At 42.2% G+C, this 22,407-nt stretch overlaps 1 protein-coding gene across 2 annotated transcripts in view; it reads right to left on the bottom strand.

The window, feature by feature from the left end:
• CNTN3 (contactin 3) overlaps positions 1 to 22,407 on the bottom strand; it is a 274,838-nt gene that overhangs the window by 52,868 nt on the left and 199,563 nt on the right. For both annotated transcript variants that reach the window (XM_075938655.2, XM_006113828.5), the window contains exons 7-9: positions 11,485 to 11,621; positions 9,043 to 9,172; positions 7,601 to 7,751 (exon numbers count right to left, since the gene is read on the bottom strand). In XM_075938655.2, the coding sequence (XP_075794770.2) occupies positions 7,601 to 7,751; positions 9,043 to 9,172; positions 11,485 to 11,621 (418 nt within the window). The remainder of the gene's footprint in view (positions 1 to 7,600; positions 7,752 to 9,042; positions 9,173 to 11,484; positions 11,622 to 22,407) is intronic.

Genomic DNA, 22,407 nt, shown 5'->3' with positions numbered 1-22,407 from the left:
AACCATGAGGCTGTGAAGTCACTCTCTTCTTTACGCTGTCTTTCTCTGGTGAACATACTGGACACCTGGAGTGAGGTAGCACTGCACATGCCCAGAAACAGAAGCATAGGCTCTGAGGGAGCATATTACCACCAAAAATTGGGTGCCCAGGTGAGTTTAGAGACCTATAAGCATGGGTGGTGGGTATCGTAAGCAGGGGAAGGCACTACCTTCCCAACGGCATCACCTAGCCCCATCCATGCTCCACCGGAGTCCCCCAGACCCATTCCTTCAGCCTGCTGAAGCTGGGGTAGACAAGTTGGGTGCTGTGCTTCTTGTCCTCCCTGCGCTATGGCCCTTCTGGCCATACAGTGGTGGGGCTGTGCCATGCCTGCTGGCCCGCTCTGGAGAGTTGGGACAGGCTGCCGCCACACCATCTGCCGGCTCTCTGGGGCTGGGGAAGACTGGGACTGTGCTGCCAGCCTACTCTCCAGAGCTCTGGGGCAGGCTGTGGCTACACCACTTATGAGCTTTTTGGAGCTCCAGGGCTGGGGTCATGCCATCCAATGGCTCTCTGAGGGAGAGGGCAAGAGTTAGCAGCCACATGGTGGGAGAAGGGGGAGGAGGATGGATGGGGGCCAGCATGTCACAATGGAGGGGAAGCATGGGCTCTGGTGGGTGGGAATGGGGGGGAGCTTGCCTCCCCAAGCCATGTGGTCACGCATCACCCATGACTATGGGATTCAGCATGAATGTTATGAATAGCAGTAAAGCTTAAAATTGGGACTCTAGGCCTTAGACTCCAGCTATTTTGATTCCCTTTTCTTCTTTCTTCCCTCCACCCCTATCCCCCTTCCTGACTAGAGACAGGGCAGCAGTCACTTGAAGCAATTCCAATGCAAACAAAAAAAGAACCAGACTTTATAACTGTGTCCCCAGACCTGCTAATCCAGGGCCAGGCAAAATATGGCCCATGGTCTAGATCCCACCCACAGCTCAGCAGGAGCCTCAGCCAATGGGAGACCGACCAACGGGAGCTGCCTGTTTGCAGGGCAGGCAGAGTGCAAAGCCTTGCCCCCTCACCCGCTGCACTCAGAGCAGCACATGGCTCTCACAGCCAGCTGTTCTAAGCTGTGCACAGGGTGGAGTGGGCAGGAACCTGCCTGAGGCACCTGCTGAGCTGCTGGCTGGGAGCCATCTAAGTAAATGTCTCCCAGCCAGAGCCTCTCTCTGGCACTCCCACCCCTCCCGCCTCCAACCCTCTGCCCCGCTGAAGTCCTACCCCATGTGTCCCAAACCCTCTGCACTCCTATTCCTTCACCCATACCCCTGCACAACCACCTGCTGCCGTAGGTCACAAACCAACCTTCTGAACCTCCTCCTGCATCCCTGCCCTAGATCACAATCCCCTCCCAGAACTCTGCACCCTCACTACATTTCAGAATCCTCTCCTGAACCCATATCCCCTCTGCAACCTGGGCCCCCTCCTGCACCTCAATCCCCTCCTTCACCCAAATGCTTTCACAGACCCCCACACCCCCTCTGGCTCCTCAATCCCCTATCCCAAGCTCCCTTTCTGCACCCAACTTCCATCTCAGACCCCACACTTCCTCCATTAATATCATGGAAGGGTGTAGCCCTTGACCTCTTACCAAATTCTTGGGAGTACTCCCCAACAAAAATGATTGCTAAATCAACACCCGCTGCATTGCTGCCATCATCATAGATATCCCCAGTAGTAAAGATGAGCTCTCATTGTTTAGCCCTTAAAAGGATAACATCACTTACTGCAAAGGAACAATTCATTTTAGAAAGGGGAAGGTGAGGAAGGCTGAAATGATTAACTGCACCTATATTCCAGGATCAGTGTTAGGTTTCACACTTCACTTCTGAACTCACCGCAGAATCCTCTTCAAGCACTATATGAATTTGGAACAGCTCAGACTTGCCTTCAATGCTCCTTGTAGCTTTGCCTTCACCTACTTTTTTTGCACGAACTACTCTGCTCTGGCAATAACATCAGCCTCCATTAATCGATTTATTTAATTCTCCCCATCCTATTCTGCTGTATTTTTTATGCAGACACCAATGCCATGAACACTTTCCCCAAGCCAGTGCTCCAAGCCCCTTGTATTCCTTATTCAAGTCATGCTAAAAAGCCTCATTTTTTCCAGAGGCCCACAACAATTTGTTATTTTTTTCCACTTATTTTGTGTACTTTTTCTCCAAGACATTTTTAAGCTATTTTAATTAGGAGTTGTTCTCTATATCTCCCAGGAGCTGAAAATGCAGCAACAAATATTCAAAAATAAACGCAATGATGACATCAAAGTGAAAATCTCAAATGTTTAAAAATGGAATATGGCTACAACATCTAAAGTAATATAAATTATTAAACCACAGAATTCTGAGGACACTTTAAAACAGCATCATTGTATTTTTATTATTTGAGTATAAGCTTTCTTAAAATGTATTCACGCTAATTGTGTCATTGCAGATTTACTCATGTGTAGCAATAGAATTTGGTTTAACATATGTCTAACATTGGGCAAGGTTCTGTCATTTGTACTCAAAGGGCACGTTTACAATACATGGAAGGTTGATATTGCCATGATTGATCTTCCGAGGTTCAACTTAGCAGATATAGTACAGACCCACTAGATTGAACTCAAAGGGCACCCCCATTGGCTCCAGTACTCCTAATCCTCGTGAAGAGTAAGGGAAGCCAACAGGACCATTTGCTCCCGTTGATCTTCCATGGTGTGGACAGGGATTTAAGATACATCGACTCCAGCTATGTAATTTTTGTAGCTGGACTTGTGTATCTTACTTCGACCTTCTCATGTAGTGTAGACTGGGCCAAACTGAGCTGCCTCCTTTCCACAAAAAGATGCACTGAAATTAATATGGGTAAGGTTCTATTCAAACTGATGAGGGTTGAATAATCAGTTGTTCTACATATATTTACCCATATGGATTTATAACCTCAGCACCATGTAGGGAGGTAATGCATAGCTGCTCCCCTACCTCAAGTAGCCTCAAGAAGGTAAGGTAACTTACAGTGTCCTTGGGAAGGATCCAACTTATGTAACACTTTGTATCTTGCCAATTTGGGGACCTAGCTAAACTCTTACTCACTTCCCACCTTCTCTTTCCCCTCCCAACATGCACCTAGTGAACAGTACTTGAAGGCCACAGACAGCACTAGACCTGGGTTCAAAATCTAGGTTGGTGTGTCCATCCTGCCTGCCTCTTCTATGCTCAAAAGAAATCAGCCCTGGTATTGGTATCATCTTTTTTTATTATTCTTTTTAATAAAGACTTCTTCATTTGAAAAGAGTGAATGAAAAAGTGCACTTAATTGCAAACCTTTCCTGAAATGCAATTTGTGTATAGTGACAACCCTTTCATGAATTGCAATAGACTCCTGAGTTGCAATTATTCACAGGGGACAGTAATGAATTAAAGTGTTTCCTGCAAAGATTCACAATTCTACTCTACTCGGAAGGCAAGTTCATTAGATTAATCCAGGGTTATTGGATTGTTAGTACATTTATTCTGTACGCCCTTTATAGCAAATTGTCAAAAATAAAGCCACTCTGGGTTACATTTTAAAAACAGCTGAACTCCATTTTCACATCTAAGAGCCGTGATTTGTGTTTTCAAGTAGTGCATGAATTGAAACAGGCAGCACTTATTAAACAATACAATTTTTGGTGATGGGATATTTTGCATGTTCAATACAATCGGGTTTTATTCTCCTTAGTAAAAATCAGTAGGGCTTTTTCTAACAAGAACATGGTTGGGCCCAGAATTTTTGTGCATGCAAAGCTGAGCTGTGCAAAAAGGAGCAAGAAGATGATGCAGAATACATGCAATGATTGAAATATGCCAGGTTTTGGTGTATACTGCGGCACTGTCTTACAAACGCGCAGGACAATCAGATGTTCTGATGTTGCAAGATGATGGGAAATTGCACATGGAAAGAATATGCCAAAAAAAGAACTGATTTGAAAGGAGTTCATGATCCCAGTGGGTCTGCAGCCAGCTAAGCAAATTTATGAGACTGTATGAACCCGGGTATAAGGATGTGTCTCCAGAATCATTCCATACTCCCAACTTGCCAGTGTTTAGACATGACCACAAAAAAGAAGAATAGTGTTTGAAGTACAGAATTTGGCGTCAGAATGACACAGACCAAAAAAAGCTGCTGAGTCTTCAATGCTCATGGCTGCTGGGGGGGTTGGTTTCTATTTCGGTATAGGTAACACACAATAATGGTAACACCCTGAGTCGCAGCCACGAAATACCCATGAAACACTGATTCCAATTTTCTGCATTTAAATATTTAATTAATTTCACAAGAAAAAAGGTGACAGTACCAGCCCTGGTTTCCAGGAATCAGCCAACGTGGTTTTCTCCCAAATTAGAATAGCTTGTCAGCAGCAAGCCACACTCTGCAAAACCTAATGCAGTAAACAAGGCTCTGTACAAGAAACGAGCATCAGAATTCCAAACCGCCCCATACAAATCAAAGTAGTCGTTCTACCTTCCCCAGTGCAGTCACATCTCTTCTCGGCAGAGGATGTTTGATGCTAGACTGTTACAACAAACACATTTTACAGCCCACCCTTCTTCTTTGCTCTCAGCCAGCTCCCAAACTCCCCTGCTTGTCACTCAGTCTACCACAAAGGTTTTCTTCCTGCCAGAGATCACATCTTCCAGCCCCAGCTCCATGCAAATGGGGAGATGCAAGGCAGAATGCTGAGGACAGCAGTGCTTCCCCCAGGCTTAAGAAACACAAAGCAAAAGCACTTCTGTGTCTACTGATAGAGAGAGCTGCATTTCCCTGTGCTAAGAGTCAGTGGAACTAAACTACCAAATGTGTGGGGCTTTTTTAAACCGAACACATAAATGATCTGACAAATGCAAAGTGCATTGACAATTTTTGAAAACCTGTTGTTGGGGCGGGGTCTTTATTTAACTATTGTAGGATGCTAATACAAATTTATACTTTGATGATTGTTAACCATTTACTTTCTGTATAACCTTATACAAGGGGGCCCGGTGATTTTCTCATAACTTTGGGCATGCTCTTGTTCTAGTTTTCATTAATGGTTTATTGTGTTTATTCAGCCTATCTTTATAATAGTAATAGTATTGCTAACGAGTGAGTTATTACTAAGATTCAGCATTTAACCTGCACAGCACTTTGAAATCTTCAGGCCACATTCACTGCTGTTTTAATCGGGCAAACTTCATTCAGACTGACTGCAGTAAGCAGGGCCACTCGCCGCACACTCATTCAGCAGGGATGGCATTGAAACGATTAGACACCTTGAAAACTTAGAACTCCATATATATTCTCTATTCTCTCCATGCCCACCAAAGGATAAGATGGGCAAACATAGGTGAGAGCTCTGTCTGCTCCACACTGCGACAGATGGTCCACTATAACCGAGTCAAATATTGCTCCCAATTAAGGCTAACATTGGTCTTCAGGAAATGGGGACATTTACTTAAGAACTGCCATAATGGATCAGATCAGTGCTCCATCCAGTCCAGTATCTTACCCTCAACCACAGCCAGTGCCTCTTGCTTGTAGAAAGGATGCCATTAGGATATTATGGAATTAGTTGCCCTCAGGGAAAGGTTTGCCATAACTTCCTCTGTAGTGAGCTTATGCTTGAAAGTATGAGAGTTCACATTCTTTATACATTAGCTAGGACACACACAAAAATGTAACCGTGGCCATTCTCATTAGACACTTTATGATACAGTGGGATTTACCATGGACTTCAAGGGGAGAGGAGATAGGTCAATGTTAAATGATTCTGAAAAATCCCACTCCTAATTTTTATTCGACTCCTGCTAGATCTCAATGATATTGCATGGCAGGGAGCGCCACAGGCTCTTCATGTGCTGTTTTAATATTGTATTTCCTTTTATTAGTTTTCCATTGGTTGCTTTTCAATTTCATTACATGATGAGAAAGGGTATACAAAAGTGCCTGATAATCCTCTGCTCACCATTCATTATGTTGTATACCTTTCTTCTGACTCATTTTATTTAGCTCTTCTCTAAATAAAGCAGTGCTAATCTTTTCAGTCTCCACTCATATGAAAGCCTTTCCGTGCATCTAATCATTTGCATCAGCCATCCACTTCTATTTCTGCTGTATATTTTTTTTATGAAAAGGTGATCAGAACTGAACACAGTATTCAAGGTAAGAGAACATCTGCTTATGCAACAGCAGTATAATTTTTTCTCTCTCATTCTTTACCCACCATAATAAGGTGCTTTTTTTGATTGATGATGCACATGGAGTAGATTTTTTTCATTGAGCTGTGAACAGAACTGTCTCCATCTTTTCCCTAAGCTGTTATAGTTACAGTTTACAATACAAAGATGTGTATGATCAATTCAAGTTTTTCTGTTCCAGTGCATACTAGCTTGCATTTCTTTACAGTGATTTTCATCTATCACTGTTCTGCCCAACTGCCTGGCATTATTAGCTCCCTCTGGAGTGCAATAGACTAACCTAATTTTGGACCATACTGGTCTCTCCCTTTTCCAGATCATTAATCAATATATTAAATGACTGCAGTCTTCATGCAGCACCCCCGGCCATCCTACTCTTAACCTTTTGCTATGGTAAAAATGCACCATTTACTCCTGTTCTGTTTTTCATTTCTGTGCCAAATTCTGTGACACTACTTTAAATTTCTCATCCCAAACCCCTTTTCTTAACCACCACATCTGAGGGATTTTGGTTAAAGGATTTTGCAAGGCCAAGTAGTTGCATATCATGTTACAGGTTTTGTTGTTATAGTGCATTTCCAAGGGCATGTCTACACTAGGAAATTATTTTGAAATCACTTATTTTGAAATAAAAACTCCCAAAATAACTATTGCAAAATAGTGTGTCCACATTACAGGGAAGCTCAACATTAGTTTAAGACAAGCTCCCTTAATGTGGATGCACTGCCTTGACTTAGAGCACCAGGAAGCACTGGGGAGTAATTACTTTGACTGACTCTGGGAAGTAGTTATTTTGAAAGAGCAGCAGTGGAGCGTCCACACTACCACTATTTCTAAGCATCTATTTCAAAATAAGCATTATTCCTTGTGGAAAGCAGGAGTGATTATTTCGAAATAACCAGCCCATTATTTCAAAATAACGGGCTTGGTAGTGTGGACACTCCACTTGTTATTTTGAAATAAGGGGAGTTATTTCAAAATAACTTCCTAGTGTAAACCAGGGCCATGTCTCAAATAGACTTGCCAAGATGCCACTCCTCCGGGTAAAAGGCTGCTCTCCAATTCTTCTGTGAAATACAGGAACAGAAGTTGGCCCACTAACTTCAATGAAAGCTGTATGCTTGTGTGTCAGAGCAGATTATCCTTAGATAGAATGGCAGTATATCTGGTATAAAGTCTATATGAAAGGTGAATACTGTTATCAATTATGAAAAGAATTATGAACATTTTAGATAAGATTTTGCTCTTTGGATTTGAAAGTGATACCATTGCATAGTTGTACTTAAAAAGGAATATGCAGATTATAAACACAAAATCTTTTAATAAGATTAAAACAAATATGCCCTTATTGATATAATACCTTTCATTTTCCTGCAGCAGCTCGCTTCTCTTCTTCCAAGAGCAAACTGCCTTTGGGGAAGCTTTTGGCTTGCACTCAAAATCTACTGTGCTGCCGATCTGAACCTGAATCAATTTCTTCATTGGGTTCTTAGAGAAATCTGGTGCAGAAGCTAAAACAGAGGGAATGTTAGCAGTGAAATAAAGCTGGTTGACATTATATTAATGATGCTATTACTAAGCATTGAGATGGCACATCTCAGCTTCCAACTGTATTTACAAACGTTAATTAACAGTCCTCTGCTAAGGGAAATATTATTTCTCTCTCTTATAACTTGAGGGACACAAAAGCAAAAGTCTGGATTCTGCAAAGCACTTAAGCACATACTGAGTTTAAGCATGGGCATGAGGTCCTACTGACTTGACTGGGACTTAAACATATGGTTAAGTTCCACTGAAATTGGTCGTGCTTAAGCACATGTATAACTTTAAGTATATGTTCAAGAGCTTTGATGAATCTGGGATGAACTCATTTGCCCAAGACCATTTGGACTTATCACTAGGACATGTATTAGAACTCACAGAATTTCCTGATTCCTTGTCCTGTGTCAGATCATTAGTCTGAGCCTCAGGGTTATGAAATCATTTGGACTGTAGTACATGCAGTATTAACAGTTCAATAAATAGGCATGACATAGAACAATACTATAGAAATCCAATTTTTAGGAGATCTAAGCCGGGTTAATGGATCAACAATTGACTTGGAACCTTATCACTGGAAGGGAACTAGTTTGTTTTCAGAAAACATACCTTTTTACATAGGCCTCATTCCAATTAATGTTCCAAATCAGACTCCCCAGCCTTGCATGTAAAAAGCCTGAAAGCATTTGAATTCACAGCACTTTGCAAGTAGAGTGCTTCATTCTAGCAACTGATTGTCATTGGTTTTAAAAATGAGCACACCTCACCTAACCCATAAAATGACAGACCCTTATCCTGATGATCAAGGAAAATAGCGCACACAACCAGTTTACTGCCTTTAAATGACATTTCTCTCCAGGGAATGCTGGAGTGAGGATGCAGAAGGTGAGTGCTACTGATGAATGTGCTGAGCCAATGTGGCTTCCAGGTTGTGTGATTAGTTTTAATCTTTGGGCTTGCATCCCAGCCTTTTGTCTCTGCTGTCCCCCCAATTAATAATTTATCTCCGTGTCCTCATTTTCAAGCAGTGAATGATGGGACTGTAAATACCGTGGCTATTTCTAGCAAATCCTCTAGAAGCAGGTGAATCAACGCCTCCACATTGTGAATAAAAAGTTGTTTGCTGCGATAAAAATGTTTATTTTGAGGAAAACATCTGAGTGGGTCAAAACTTTGAGATCATGTGAATGTTACTAGCTGCCGCAGTGATAGCTAAAAGTTATTACCTCCCTCTCACCTCACAGAAAGGAAAATGAATCTTACCTACAACCCTGAGTTCTGCACTGGAATATATCACTCCATGTTTGTTTTCAGCTACGCACTGGTATATGCCAGAATCTGTCAGATTTAGATTGGTTATTATAAGTGCACCACCTTCAGTTTGGATCCTTCCCTGGATATTAAGAAAAACACTTCAATATACATTCAGTTCTGCAGGAAATAAATAAAAGGAGTTTGCATAAGTCCCATTATGCAGTCCTAAGTGGGACTTATGTAGAGCAGAGATTCCTAACTGCCAGTCTGCAGACCAGCAGTGGGCAGCGAACTGCTGGCGGCCAGGCCGCAGCGGCTCTGGGGGCCATGGCTGGGGAACATTGCCAAGTGCCTCCTCTCCCACCACGGCTCCTGGGAGAGGCGTATCCTGCCCCGCCTCTCAACCAAACAGTGCCAGGCAGGGGCGGGGTCTCCACCTAGCTGAGGAAGAAGGGTTTGCTGCACATCAGGAGAGCTGAGCAGGGGACTCTGAGGGCAGGAGGCTGGCACCAGGGATGCGGGGGGGCAAGGGGGGAAGGAGGAGGTTGGGTGCAGGGGGCTCTGAGATCAGTGGCTGGTGTTGGGGAGTGGTGGAGGGCTCTAGTGCTGCCACTGGGGGTGTCTGGGGGCCAGGGCTTTTGGCAGACCAGTTATATCTTATTTGCATACTCATTATTTGCATAATTAATATGCAAATAAAATGTTGCAGGTTAGGAACCACCAATGTAGAGCATATTCTCTCTGCTACAGAGGTGAACTCCATATTTTGGGAATGATGCAGTAATGGCTTTAATAAGACAAACAGGGCTTCATGGTGCCATGTAAGAAAGAAAGGCCTGAATCGGACACCAAATCCTCCCCACACACTAAGAAAATCCAGGTATAGATCTTTACTTTCTCACTTGTGATTATGACTAGGGAAATGTACTACTGCCAATGGCAAGAACTCAAAAATTCTGACATAGGCTCCTCAAATCAAGTTTTTTTAACAAAACAAATACTTCGAAGCTCTTTTTCATTAGTCTGAGTCCGTAAAGACTTACATTTTCTCTATAATCATAAAGATTCAAAACTTACTAAAAAGCGGAGATTCTTAGCTCATCACTTAACTCCAAGAGCTGGACTCTAAGAAACATACCAAATATCATGGAACCTGTGATAAGTCATGTGAGTTGGCATCACTGAACATCTGGAATGAACTCTAACTTCGTCAATTTACAATAATTTTGAACTCAATGCAATACCTGTACGAGTCCCTGTAAACTGAAATATCATCTAAAAATGCCTCAACCTGAACTACAAATCCAAATATGTGTAACTGATAATGGCACTTCACCTTATTATAGTTTTCACTTGATATGCTTTGATAAGGCCAAATGGAATACTACACAAATTGGCATGGAACAAAAAAGTAACATATAAAACATTTAGATAAATGTGTTCTAACATTCAAGGATATGAACCTCCGCTGCCCAGTAAAACCACTTCTTTCAAAAAGGTGCCTGAGCTGGGATAGGAAGCAATGTATCTATAAAGTGAGCTGACGAAAAAGGGTGATATTATAAAGAGAAAAAATAAAGGAGTTTTGCTTTAACGGCTGCTGATAAAATGCTCTGTTTCAAAACCTCTGCTAAAAAGGAGGAACAGGAGAAAAAACAGTCCCAAATGCTTCTCAAGGAAGGAAGGGAACTGTGTCTGGGGAGGCCCTAAATGATAGAAGAAACTTTTAGTAAAAAAAGCAAATTACCTCAGAGACTAGTTTGCCCAATGCAGCAAAGTGATGCTAAATCACTATGATGGTTTACCCCTCCAATGTGTCTGCAGTATAACAGTTTCCTCTCTTGGTGATGCAAATACTAAGCTACCGTATTTTCCGGTGTATAAGGCGACTGGGCGTATAAGACGACCCCCTATTTTTTTAGTTAAAAGATAGGGTTTCGTCTTGCACCCCTCCGCCTCCTTTGCTCCCGGTGTCCCTGGTCTGCTGGAGACGGTCCCCAGCAGACCAGGGACACTGGGAGCAAAGCCTCTGAGGACGCCCCGGCAGCGGGACAGCCCCGGCACGCCTGGGCTGCCCCGCCGCCGGAGCCCCTCCGCGGCTTTGCAAAGCCTCGGGGGAAGCCGGCGGCGGGGCATCCCAGGCGCGCCTGAGCTGAGCTTCCCCCGAGGCTTTGCAAAGCCGCATACCGGCGTATAAGACAACCCCCGATTTTGGGGGGATGTTTTTTAACATCAAAAGTAGTCTTATACGCCGGAAAATACGGTACTATTTTATAGAAAGCTACACCAGCAAGTAAGATATAAGTCTATCATGAGTCATCTCAAAGGCTTCTCTGGAGTGGTCAATTCCATGGACTTCAGTTATCTCTAAGCAGTTAATATGTAGGGATCCTTATTTCACATGACTTTACTTAAAAAAAAAAAAAAAGACAAAGGAAAAACCCACTTTACCTCTAGTGCTAGAGTGTTTCCATTCTTTGTCCACCTGTAGGATGGTTTGGGTTTCCCACTCGCCCTACATTCCCAGTATAAACTGTCCTCCACTGCGGCTTCAATATCTTTTATAATCTGGACCCAGTGAGGTTTTGCTACATAAGAAATACAAAACAAGAAAGCCAAAACAGATTGAAAATATTGTTCTGTGTGAGAACAAAAGAGTTAACTTAGAGAGAATGGATTAGGTTCCTAGTTAGATCAGTTGGTGCGCAAAGATTCTCCATGGTTCTCACTTTCGTTGCGTATTGAAAGAAATATAACTCCATGAGCTTTATTAATAAATTAAATTAAAGATGATAAAAACTAAAAAGAAAAAGTAAAAAAAAAAAAATCAAGAAAATCTATCACTAAGGCTAAATATATCACTAAGTACAGGCTGAATTCATCTAGTCCAGCACCCTTGGAACCTGACTGGTGCCGAACCAGAGAATTTGCTGAACCATTGTCTAACAGCATTACTTCAGTTTGATAAAGTATGGTTTAATTTTTAATTTAGTTTAGTAATATTTAAGTACATGTTAAAACTCTCTAGTCTGGCATTCTCTGGTCTGACACCATTTGTGGTCTGGCATGATTTTAGATATCTGGGTGTCCACTTATCATGGTCGTGGCCAAGTTTCCCATGGTCCCATAAAGTTTGTTTAAAGTCACCAGTTCTGCCTCTCAATGTTCTATGCTGCTATTTAGCTCTAATTTACCCCTAAATGTCTTCTAAGAGTTCAGTAAGCAGTGGAAGTGTTGATAATGCTGTTGAACAATACTGACCTCCTGTGGTCCAGTAAATTCTCTGGTTCAGCGCCAGTCAGGTCCCAAGGGTGCTGGACTAGAGATGTTCAACCTGTAGTTTACCTCAACCTGCAGCCCTCAGGTGGGCATTGTGATCTGGACAACATGGCCCACCTATAGTGAAGTGGTCAAGCTTTGTGCTTAATATCACTTTGGAAAGTCTTGCTTATACCAAGTAGTCCCATGAAATATCAATTGATAGTATGTGAACCCCAAAAATATCAAGACCTGGAAAAACACAAGGCAAATTGTGAGGAAATTCCTACCCTAAAGCCCTGCGGTAAATGGTCCTGGGTGATATATGGCATGCCATCCAGAAGGCATCCTTAAAAAGGACCATAAAAAAACCCAATTATGTAATAAAAGAAAGGAAACATTCACACTGCACCCTCATCAGCATTTCCTGAAATAAATTTAGATCTCATATGGCAGCGGTCAGACCTTTTCTTTGCATACAAGGGAAACTGGGAACTGGCAGTTACCAGCTATCTGGGTAAAAGGCAATAATAACCTGGCCCGTTGGCAGCTGTTCACTGAAAAGCAGAAAGTCACTTGACAAGTTATTAATATGAATTCCATTTGAAGAGGAAATAATTAAAGTCTGTATTCTCATATATGCTATTTCTCTCATAACAGACAAACCCTGAACTTTACATTTGCAACACCCAGATGAAAGACAGCTAAAATAAGATTGCCAGGGCTCAAAACCATCACTTGATGATTTACTGGATTTTCTGTAATTGCTATTTTTTTCTGGAAAAAAGGCTTCCTAGAATTTGATTCTACTTCTTATGATATTCTGCAAGAATCTGAGTTTACAAAAATTAGTACACTAAATATTTGTCCAGTCTGGCATTGATTGACTGTTAAAAGGAAGAGGATAAGTAATTTACCATTGGAAGATGGATATCAGTGATAAATCAAAAGTACTTTCTTTTTTAACTTCTTAATGTACTCCCTCCTATTGTATGACTGCTGCATGCAAACAATGAAGTACCTCACACCTTTTTCTGGAAACCTTACATAGAAAATATAAAGAGGGGTCAGTATTAACTTGTTAACCCAGACCAGTAGAAAACCCATGATTACTGCATTCCTCAGCAAAATATAATGATGGTAAATATGAAAAGGGTCAGATGAACAGCCACACCAGGAATGCTATGAAAAGAACATTGCTCAAGATAGTAACATCTTAATACAGGTTAAACCCCTCTGGTCCAGGACTATCAGGTGCAGCAACATCTCAGGTTCGGCAGGACCTTGGATGTTGCGGGACCAGAGAGCCCCAGTAGGTGGGAGTGGAGGCTGGCAGGGAGTCTAGCAGCAGAGGTGAGTCCAGCCGAAGCTAGGACAAGGGTCGGTCCAGTGCCTTGGGTGCTGTCCTCCAGGAATGGAGTTGGCCGGAGGGAGAGAGGGAGACAGCGGTAGGAGGGCTGGAACCCAGCAGGGGGAGAGAGCAGAATTGGTGTGATGGCAGGGGAATGGTTAGGGCTGGCAGTGGAGTCTGAAAGCATTCCCTGTAAGCTTGGGAGGCCACCCCACTGCTTAGCCGAGCACCCATAGCTGGGAGAATGGTAGCAGTAACATGTAACAAAATTTCCGCACACGAATGGAAAAAAATAAAGGGAACATCGCTTTTGAGTACAGCTGGCTTGAAAATAGAAATCACTTCCTATGAAATATTTCAGGTTTTTTGGTGAAAAAAAATCTTACACTGAGATGAAATATCAGCAAATGGAAAAATGTTCAAAGCAAACTGAATGCTAGGAATCATTAAAAAAGAGGGAAAGAGAATAAGATAAACAACATCTTATTGCCTCTATATCAGTGTTTCCGAATTTTATTTGGCTAAATAAATTTGGAACCCTTTTGAACTCAAAATAATTTTGCGGAACCCCTGACTGCGTGGAACCCCTGACTAACTTCGCGCACAGCACTGAGTAGTGACATCTTCGTCCCCATTGTCTGGCTAAGTTGGCATTACACAGGAACACTTATCGTGGCAAACACAAATGAAAACTGTTTTCAATAAAATTCATAAATGAATGAAAATTCCATTACAATAATTTAGGTTGTACTGGAATTCTCACGGAACCCTTATCTTCACTTCACGGAATTCTGGGGTTCCACGGAGTACCATTTGGGAAACACTGCTCTATATAAATCCTTGGTACACCCACATCTTGGATACTGTGTGCAGACAGTCAACTAAGGCAGGGGAGGGGGGAATATGATAGAGGTATAAAAATCATGACTGGTTTGGAAAAAGTGAATAAAGGAGAATTATTTACTCTTTCCCATAACACAAGAACTAGGGGTCCTCAAATTAAATTAATGGGTAACAGGTTTAAAACAAACTCTTTGCCAGAGGATGTTGTGAAGGCCAAGACTGTTTCAGGGTTTAAAAAAGAACTAGATAAATACAAAGAGGATAGGTCCATAAATGGCTATTAGACAGGGTGGGCAGGAACGCTATCCCTAGCCTGTTTTTCAGAAGCTGGGAGTGGGCAACAGGAGATGCATCACTTGATCATTACCTGTTCAGTTCATTCCCTCTGGGGCACCTGGCTTTGGCCTCAGTCAGAAGAGAGGATATTGGTCAGACCAAGTATTCTCTTTATATAAACCAATTCATCCATTTCATTAATGTAATATAGATTCAGGTCTATATTTCTCAAAAGATGTTGTCACAGTGTATTACACTGGACTTATTACAAATAATTAAATAATATAACGTTATGCAAACAGACACTAACATTATATTTTAAAAATACAATCTCTATAATTTTTTACCCCTGAGGGTTGACAGAGTGACATCATCATGTCATGCTGTCCACTGCCTCCTCCCTCCCTGCCCCCCCATCCCCGGTGCCATGGGTCCGGAAGTCCGTGCCCTTCCCCCTCATGGCGGGAGGGTGGAGAGTCACATGCCCTCCTCTCTCCCTGATGCTCCTGGGGGGGGGGCTCTCCCCCTTCTACCTGGGACCCCACACCTCCAGCCCTCTCCCTCAACACCCTGCTGGGACCCTGCACCCTCAGGCTGCTCCTACCCCTAACCTCCCCAGCCAGAGACCTGCTCCCACACACTCCCCTCCTCTTGCCCCCTCCCTCCTGGCCAGACACCTACCCCCAGCCTGCTGCCTCCCCTGTTCTTTCCTCCTTCCTCCTGGCCAAACACCTACCTTCAGCCTGCTCCTGCTCCTTCCCCCTCCCCCAGGCCAGACACTCTGCCCCCTTCCTCCCAGCAGACACCTACCTGCAGAGAGAGAGAGCACAGCCCCCTAGTTTATGTAAAGAGTTAAAATTAACCATACAGTACACATCTTGCCGTCATTAACAAGATTATGTAGTTTAAACCACCTCTTTTGTCCCATTCTCTATGAAATTTTTCTGAGGTTCGCTTGTTTTACAGACTAGCTGTGCAAACAAGAGTTAATAGCCACACTATCTTTTAGGATCATGTGATGCTACCTGAGCCCCTTGAAGTAAGGAGTTTTCCAGGTGAAAAGCCCAAGAGTTGCGACAGGAACAGTGAATAGTGATTTTAAGCAATGAGATTCCTGGGGAGTCCAAGGGAGAGCTTCTATTGGGAATGGGACAGAAACAAGATATGCAGCTTCTGTCTCCGCGCCGTTCCATTGGCAAGCTTTTACTGAAGAACACACTTTCAACTGTCCCCTCTATCAAGGCAGCCCTCAAGTACAACACAAATTCCTCCCTGTTTCATGCAAACTTCTCTCATTATCCCCATATTTATTTACATGACAAAAATTAAATTATTAAACTGAAGTTAAGGAAAGAGCTTATGATAAAACTTCTTACACTATCTTTGTAGGGTGTGTCCTCCACGTTTCAAGGGGGCTGAAAGCTTGAGCATGGATATCTACATGGTTCTTGCATTATGCGTCCCTAAATATTTATGCAAAACAGGCAACAGTACTTGCATTATTGACGGATCGATAGATGTGCAATATTTCACATCTGCTGTGTTACCTCATTTGAGAGTACTACAAAGCAGATTCAAAAGTAGCCCAGTTCTTTGATACTTATAGCTGTAAAGTTCATCATTTGCTGTATTCCCGAGAAAGGAAAAATTCTGCCTTATCTGTGATTTTCATTCAAGGACACTCCACATCCTTACCGATACACAGAATATGGAGCTGTATAGGACACCTGAAAATTAAGGGCACCTCTGGGTCTTAAATGTCCACCTACCTGCCTCTTGCTATCCCTGGCCTATGGCTCTGCTTCTTCCAGAGAGGATCTAGTTAACTTAAAAGTGAAAAAGCCTGCTGGAGCTATTAACAGAACACTGAATCTGTGAAAGAGCCATGCAAGTGGTAATGAAGCCATTTTACAGGCATTTGCCAACTCCAGGTATAGACTGTTTGTTTCTGAATTTACTGTTAGGCTACAACAGTGGTTCCCAACTTTTTTGTGTGACGGGCGCCGCACCGATGGGTGACGTCATCTCGTTGCGTCGCCCGGCCGGCCGGCCCCATGCTGCGTCGCCAGGCACCTGCGCCAGACCCCCCACTGCGGCCATTTCCCCCCTCCCGACTGGCCGCCCTGCTCCCGCGGCAACCCCACCGCGCTCCCCGGCAGGTTCTCCCGCTTCCCCACGCCTTTTCATGGTGCAAGTTCGGCACCGCAGTGCATGCAGCCTCCTCCCCCGGCCCATCCTCCCTGGCTATCCCACATCGTGACCCCGACTAGGTGGGCACACATAAATGCCCCGGCAGGTGCCATGGTGCCCGCGGGCACCGCGTTGGGGACCACTGGTCTACAAGACCTTTATTTAAAATTTGCTTTAAGAATATTTCATGAGGGTGTTACTCAAGAGTATAAAATCACAGCTTTAAAAATTGCTCCCTTGTTGGCTGCCCTCAGGGCCCCATAAATCCTAACGACAGCCCTGGCATCAGTTTTCACACTGGTGTGTTTTCTGTCTCCATGGCTACTGGAAGCAGACCAGACCTTCACTCTGAGACTGGACTCAGGATGAACTTAGGAAGAACTTTCTAGAACAATAGCTTCTAGAGCTGAAAAAATACTAAATCTATGCCAGCTGAAAAGCACAATTGTGACGCAGTGGGGATTGTACTGCTGTTTTGCTTTGTGTGCTGTGTGTGGTTCCTACTGTCCTGGGAGCTGCAATACTGTCTGGAGGAGGGGGGGGTGACTCACTACAGAAGTGTATTTGGCCACCCTTACACCCGAGGGACAGGCCTAGGAAATAACAACTCCTGCTCGGGAAAGGAGACAAAGGGGAGGCCAGGCTGATACCAGGCTGGGAACTAGGGCCTGGGGGAACGGTCAGTCTCAACTTGGTTAGGATGGGAGAAGAGGCTTATGAGCAGGAAAGGGGGGAGAAGGACCTGGGACTCTTTCTCCCTGAGAGGAATAATACTGGCTGCTCTTGGTCCCTGTGTTAACATTGATCCTGTGCTATGCTGTGACCCATCAACCAATAAACCTTTTGTTCTACTTGCTGGCTGAGAGGATCCAATCTACCCAAATACGACTGTAAGGATTTCTGAGATACTCTTTTGCAGAATACCCTTCCAACAAATGGTGCACTAGCAGATGTGCGGGTGTCAACTCCACAGAGATGAGAAAGAATGGATGGAAGACCATGGCAGTAGTAATTCTACGTTCTTCTTCATATGATGAATAGGATTTCTCCTCCCCCAAATCATTATTATTATTTTTTTTTACAGTGAGAATATGACTATCTTGGCTACAAGCATATTTGCTCTTCTTTCAGCCCTGTTTGCATTAACTCATGTATTTCACTTTTTTTGGATGTTTGGATTAATCTAGAAGGACAACAAAGACCATATCCTATTACTGAAGAAAGATTACAGTGACCTTTTGGATGGAGGCCTGGTTAGTTTACAAAACTACCATGTTAGTACATGGAACTGGGGTTTCACAGAGAGCAAACCAAGCTCTGAAACCCCTTTGGTCAAAGAAGTGGGAATAGACAAGAGTTTTTCAGTAACACAAGGAAGAGACCAATCACTGTGAAGGTGATAGGTGGTTTTATTAGGACTTGTGATATACAGATCAAGATCACGACTGCAATCTACATATGATCAGAGTGGTGAATCTGCTACATGACAGTAATGAGACACTCTTGAAATGTACTTGCAATGTATCTGACTTCTCTTTCCAAGAATGTTGGCTTTGAGCCCCATGGTGAGTTGATTGTCCCTTGTGTGTCCTTTGTTATTACTTTCTGACATTTGGCAAAAATGGAAAAATTCATATTAATTTCCGTTTTTCTAGATAATAGGACAATATTTTTCCCCAGTCTCAAGCTATCACTCTCCAGTTGAATTGCCAACATGCTTATGGAAGCAATAAGCTTATTTCTATACATAAAACTAATTGGCTAAGCATCAATTTGCTTCTTTGGGCAACGTATGTGAGCTTGAAGTTATTACCTGGAGGTGCCCATACTCTGTAACTGAAAACTCACCCCAACACCCACTAACTGTCTTCAGTATCTCCAGCAGACTTATTTTTTGTAACTTTGTAAAATAACTGGGAAAATGGTTAGCACAGTAAAAGATTAACAATCTGCCTCAATAACAAAGCAATTAAATCATTAGGTAATGTTAAGTTTCATGTTTATCAAGCTCAGCAACTCGTCAATGTTAATTTGTTTATTTATTTTTGTAATTAACGTGAAGAAATCTTTAGGAACAAGACAGACTGAGGTTGTCTGACAATCCTTTAGTGTGTATGTGATTTGACTGCTCCATTTTCAAAGATGCTGCAATCTCAATGTAGCTTACATTACTGAAGACTCCAAACACCAGTAATTTATACACTAATACTTTATATGGGGGCTGCATCTCTCTTGAGCTATCCACCTGCAGAAGGGGGCAATTCCACCTTTTACCTCATACTTACCAGATGTTGGGGCCAGGGCAGCTGAAATAAGGGGCTACTATTTAACCACTACTCTCCTAAGCGGTGGTCAGGGAGTGGACAGAGTTTTGGGTTTGCTGCAGACATGCTGGCCAGCACTATAGGAATGTATTTCTGTTATAGAGCAGGTGAATAGTTTTTCAGCTGCTCTATGGAGCAAGAACAGAAAAAGGAGGGAATTTTGCCTCTCCATTAAGCTATGTGCCTCAATAATAGCAGGATCAGTTACGTTCTGTAAGTTCAGTCTCTGTTCAAAAATATATTTCCTTTGATCACTTTTCATTTTGTTGGCTACTAATTTTATTTTGCAACTTTTTTTGCACAAGGTAAAACAGACATCTATACTAATTGTAGGTAATTTTATCTTGTCACCTCTTAGGATATGACTACACTGAAGAGGTGGGTTTTTTTTTTTTTTTTTTTGAAAAATGGCCAATTTTCTGGAAAAACTACACTTATATCCACACTGCAATTGCGTTCTTTTGACAGAAAGTCGAAAGAATGTAGGGTTTTTTTCTGACAGTGGTATCCTCTTTCTATGAGGAAGAAGCTTTTTTCGGAAAGAGCTCTTTTGGAAAAAGGCATGTGTGGACGGGGAAGAGTGTTTTTGTTTTTTCTGAAAGAAGAGGCCTCCAAGAAAAAGCACAGGTGACCTGGTGGCCACTCCATCCATAGTAATCACAACTTAAATGTGAGATAGAATCCAATCAATGTGCATGCTATCTTTCAAAAAAGCAGATCGCTTTTTCAATGTGCTTTTGCAGTGTGGACACTCTCTTTCGAAAGAAATTTTTCCGGAAGATCTCTTCTGGAAAAGCTTCTTCCGAAAGAAGCCTGCAGTCTAGATATAACCTTATTTATCTCTACTCCATTCTCTACAAAAGTAATGTTTTTCACCTCTTCATCTGGACGTGTTTCAATGACTTCCTCACTGAGTTTCCTGTATCTGTTATGGAATGAGTTGATTTTTAAGGAATACAGCACTGAACGAGAGGGCAATCTAGGTCATGAAAATTATAATAAATTGGAGATATGTCTGTCATAAATTTTTCATGTTTAGAAGACATACTCTAGCATAGTGAAAACAGATATTAAAATGTTAGAACTGTGGAAAGAAAAATAAGATAACGTGATGTTGGATCATCCCCTAATTAAATTCATTCGGGAGAGAAATAATTAAAAGGATTAAAGTAATCGTAGTTATATTATAAAAGAATCAAGAATATTTGTTTTAGATATCAATGTTAATTAACAACTTCAGAAAAGTGTTGAAAGTAGCTGGTAAGAACCAAATGATAACACCTGTTACATGTTTATTCAATGTCCTGTGTGGGGGGCATTTTTAACAAGAAAAAATAAATACGGTTACCACCCCAAAGGTCTTATAGTATTTACAGATCAAATAGTCCCACAAACAGCAAACACTTAGACTATGCTTAACTTTAAGCCCCAGTCCAACCTTATGCAAGAAAGTACTTAAGCATATGATTAACTTCAAGCACGTCCCTAAATCTGATTTGTCAATGAAAATTAAGCACATGCTTAAAGTCATGCCCAAGATTAAATGCTCTGCTGAATCAGGGCCATAATTACTAAAATCATCAAACTTCTTGAAGAGGAAAGAGGGCAGGATATTATGGTGACTGTGTGAAAAGGGGAAATGTCCCCCTTGGCAAATCATATTAAATGTTTTATTAGTTCTATGCATATTTCACCACATACAAGTAATTCAGAAATCTCAGACTCCTAAAACCTTTAAAAATCAGCCAAATCCCACTATCATTAAAGCCATACAGTCTAATTGTATATTACCAAAGCTCATGCTTTCCAGCAGATGGATGATTTTTCTAAATCCTTAATATATTGCATTAGTTTTCCCTAAATTTCTCACCTTGTAATTCACAGAATAACTTCTTCAGTAACTCCAGAATAATTGACACAGGAATTTACTAGAAGATTAATTTGCATATACTTTAAGATAATTTTTCTTTACCCAAAAGATTTCTGAGCTGTGATATCACAGTCAGTGACAAGGAAATATTAGAGTCACATTAAGATAACATCTTCAGTTATAGAACAGTATTAATCTACAAACAGAATCTTCCAACTGTCAAAAAAAGTTATATAAATACTCTTTCCTAAATGTAGACTGGTTGGCTTGCTACCTATGTCAAAAGAGCAAATACCAAAGTAGGAAAGACCAGGTCTGACTATTTAATTCTTTGATGTGGATTTTACTATACAGAACAAATGAATCAACTTGTACAACTTTTGTACCATTATATCTCACATAGCTAAATGCTCATTAACTCAGAGAGTTCAAACCCCATGTGGATAGAGACTTTTCAGTGAACATTTTCATCCTTTTATGGTTCTAAGGTCAGAGGCAGGCCAGGACACAGTTCTTTGTTGTCCCATCTGAGTCTTACCTTCAATTGTGCGGAAGCTTTCTTTGATTTAGGCACACTGCCCTGTAGGGGTTCCGATGCAACACAGGAAAGTCTCAGAGGGGAAAGAGGTGTTAGTCTGTATCTTCAAAAACAATGAGGAGTCCAATGGCATGTTAGAGGCTAACAGATTTATTAGGGCATAAACTTTCATGAGTAAAACCCACTTCATCAGATGAACTGGAATGCAGTTTACAGAGGCATGGGTATATATAACGACAACAAAAGAAAGTGGGTACTTGTGAAAATGAGGCTAATCACTTCCACCCTCACTTGATTAGCCTCATTTACACAAGTATCCCCTTTCTTTTGTTATCCTTATATACCGTGGCAAAGTTCCGGCTGTGCCCCATGGGACTTGTGCTACTGGTGGATAGTATTAGCCTCACAGGCTTGCTGTGGCCCTTTATGTAGCCTCTTTCTCTTTACAAGAGGCCAGGTCCACAGCTTACTGAACCATACTCATCACAGGGTAGTCCGTGGTTTTGGGTGAAAACTCCTCTATAGTCCTGGTCTCCCTTCTCAGAGAAGTCTCTGTGTTGGTGTGGGGAAGCCAATGAGATCTGCGATCAGCTGATATCTGCAAAAATGCAGGTAAACATAGTGGCCATGGCCTGCCAGGGACTAGCCTTGGTGGGCTGCTACTTTTTAATTGCCCACCCCTGCGCTAGCCACTCTTCAGCTCTCTCACACACACAAAGCTACT

This window comes from Pelodiscus sinensis, chromosome 11 (assembly GCF_052426305.1).
Source record: "Pelodiscus sinensis isolate ZL-2025 chromosome 11, ASM5242630v1, whole genome shotgun sequence".
NCBI classification, from domain to species: domain Eukaryota; kingdom Metazoa; phylum Chordata; order Testudines; family Trionychidae; genus Pelodiscus; species Pelodiscus sinensis.
The sequence above is the reverse complement of the archived record's forward strand: the minus strand, read 5'-3'. Positions and strand labels throughout refer to the sequence as shown.